Consider the following 3,016-nt stretch of genomic DNA (forward strand, 5'->3'; position numbering starts at 1 on the left):
GAACCGGCTCAGTGCCTCGTCTCCGGGATCTACAGCCTGATCCGGGCACCGGAGAGTCAAGGCGAGCAGAGCTGCTATCGGGACTGCTTCGAGGAGCCTGACTGTCACATGGCGGTGGTGACCCGGCCCCTCCGCGGCCCTCAACAGTGTCTGCTGGTCAACTGTCTGAACCAGGGACAACACGAGTACCCCCGAGATCGCGGCGTGCAGATCAGGGTTTACCCCAAGAGCACCATCAGCAGCGGTAAGATGGATTCGTATTTTCTCCTGGGTTTGGGGTTTTTAGGGTTTATTAGTCAGTTGTAATAAACATAAATGTGCTGACTGCTGTTTAATGTCTCTCCTCCACAGAGCGAAGAGCCTCCCTCACCAAGTTCATCCGTTCTGGCGATGACGAGACTCGTAAGAACAAACCTTAAACTACTTTAAGATGCCAGGAAGTTAATGAGAAAAAAGTGTCCGAGTGTCTCTGTCCAAAACCAGAGAAATATTCTTGACATTGGATACAGATTAAAATAGCATCGTTACCTTTGGGATTCATATACCTTACCTTTGGGAGGTTTCATATTGCTCTATATGAAATTGTGTGCATTCATATTTTTATGTATTTCACAGAAGTAAAACCATAAAATAACGAAAAACTGTTTTACAGACAAAGAAGTCTCCTGAACTGCAGCTGTCCCCAGCTGTTCCCATTCAGTTGAGGGGTTTTGTGAAAAAATTTAGATTGCCATTTTTTTCTTAAAAAGTTGCCAAAAAAATCAAGGAAAAAATATATATGTTCTTTAAAATATGCAAAAAAATGTTTAAAGAAAAAATGATAAATGACAGTTTTTTCTTTCTTTAAAAGTTGCCGAATTTTTTTGAAATTGCCAATTTATTTAAAGAAGAAACGTCCACAATGTTTAAAAAATGTATCAGATTTTTTCCTTAGAAATGACCCAAAAAATTAAGAAAAAAAAAGAAAATAAGTATTTTTTTTACTTAAAAAAACAGCCCAAAATTTTAAAGACAAAAAGGGCAAACTGGAGATTCAGCTCTATCTCAAGACACTAAACTTTTAATATTTGCATAACAAAAGTGGTTGAAAACATGCATTCATTCGTGTTTTCTGTAGATTCGGTTAATTTTTGTAAAAAGATATCTTAGCAACAGTAACTAAGGTGGGCGGGGCTATCCCCAACATAAAACTGATTGATGCAAAGTCACTGCAAATGAAAATAAGACAAATAAAAATTCTGATTTTGACAAAATAATTTTTTTGCCGTCTCTCGTTTGCCCTCCAGATCGATGTTTTGACATCATGCAGAACGGCAGCTGCCGGTCGGGAATTCCCAAATTCTTCTACAACAGCACCAGTTCCAGGTGTGAGCGGTTCTTCACTGGCTGCGGGTCCAACAGGAACACGTTCGATACCCAGCAGGCCTGTGATGCCCTCTGCAGTCAGAAATGTAAGAGACGTCCAGAATATTTTAGCGGGAAACTCTTCATGTCAGCCTTTTTGTCATTTCTCTGCCCGACGTTTTAAATCCAGCGCTGAGAGCAACGCACGACCTTCGGTCTGTGAATTAAACATGAGATCTGGTCTCTGCAGTTCTTTGCTATCGGCCGATGGAACGCGGTCAGAGACCCCCCCTTCGCTTCAGCGATCCCACAGACGACCTTGAAATCGGCCCTCCGAACTTCTTCTTCTACAACATTTCGAGTTCAAAGTGTGAGGCGTTTTACTTCAGAGGCAGCGCGTCCAACGGGAACATCTTCAGGACTGAGCGCGAGTGTGAGAGCTTCTGTGGCGGCGTTCAAGGTAACGGCAGCTCTTTAAAGGCGATTTCTGCCGATGCTGCGCTCGCTGTTCGCAGTCATGTGACCCTTTAAAAAAGGGGCAAATTCCCGAAAACATTGGTGAAAAAAAGAAAATGACCAACAAAAAAAAAATAAATAAAGGATGATTATTAGAAAGATATTTTTAAAAAATAAAACTCTATTGAGAATCCTATAGTTACAATAATTTTATATTTAAAATAATGTTTCATGTATATATATTTGTTCTAATTTTATATTTAGATTTGTTACAGAAAAAAACGCTCTGTTTGTCTCATTGTCACATCCAGCTCCTTCAGCCAGCCGACCTGCAGACTCAGGTGAGACCCGCCGGGCTGCACCTTTGTTCTCATGAGAACTCTGATAAATATGACAGCAGCTGTTCCTCCACACGGAGAAGGTCACTACATGTACTTTATTTTGTTCTGGTATTTGTATCACAACAGCGACACTGTTTATTCTGACTGCCTGAGGTTCAAAGTTAGAGGCCAAAAGTATATGGACACCTCATCCACAAAGGGCAACCAGAGCCCAAATTACATGTAGCCAGTAGAATTTATTTAATTTAACAGACAAATATGTCCAGACTTTAACCCTTTGACACCTGGATTGACATCACTTTGCTTGTGCTGCATGTGGACGCCTTTCACAGGTGAACCTTTGAGCACTGAGCACATTTTTTTATTTCTTTAAAACATATTAGAAAAAGGCAATGAGTATCCAGGAAAGAAATTAGTAAATTTAGATTTTTTTTTTTTTCCAAAAAGCTAGGGAAAAATTTCCAGAGAAGCACTGTCTATTTAATTATTACATTTTTAAAATTATTTTACAGACTCGTTAGAATTTTTAAGTGATTAAGGATTTTCCTGCTTTTTGGTTTTTTTTTCAACTTTCCCATTTTTTGTTTGTTTGTTTTTTTTTTTGGTTTTTTTTTTTGGAATATCCAATTCATTTTCTCGCATTTTTGTGAATAATTTTTCATAATTTCAGAGTCATTTTCTTCTGAAATTGCACGCTGCCTTTTTCCCGTTTTTTATAAAGAAAGTGAGTCAGTTTGCTCAAGTTTTAAAGGGATTTCAACCAGTGAAACAAACATGATGACACAGCTGATGTCTCTCTGTCTGTCTGTCTCTCTCTGTCTCTGTCTCTCTCTGTCTCTGTCTCTCTCTGTCTGTCTCTCTCTGTCTCTGTCTCT

At 39.3% G+C, this 3,016-nt stretch overlaps 1 protein-coding gene across 1 annotated transcript; it reads left to right on the forward strand.

The window, feature by feature from the left end:
- The first annotated feature begins 6 nt into the window (after positions 1 to 6).
- LOC121963177 (boophilin-H2-like) lies at positions 7 to 2,213 on the forward strand. The gene is made up of 5 exons (XM_042513502.1): positions 7 to 244; positions 352 to 402; positions 1,287 to 1,451; positions 1,595 to 1,804; positions 2,112 to 2,213. Exons 1-5 carry the CDS (start codon positions 109 to 111, stop codon positions 2,174 to 2,176), a joined length of 627 nt encoding a protein of 208 aa, XP_042369436.1. The 5' UTR covers positions 7 to 108; the 3' UTR covers positions 2,177 to 2,213.
- Positions 2,214 to 3,016: the final 803 nt, after the last annotated feature.

The sequence above is a fragment of the Plectropomus leopardus genome, unplaced genomic scaffold, assembly GCF_008729295.1.
Source record: "Plectropomus leopardus isolate mb unplaced genomic scaffold, YSFRI_Pleo_2.0 unplaced_scaffold10264, whole genome shotgun sequence".
Taxonomy (NCBI): Eukaryota; Metazoa; Chordata; class Actinopteri; order Perciformes; family Serranidae; genus Plectropomus; species Plectropomus leopardus.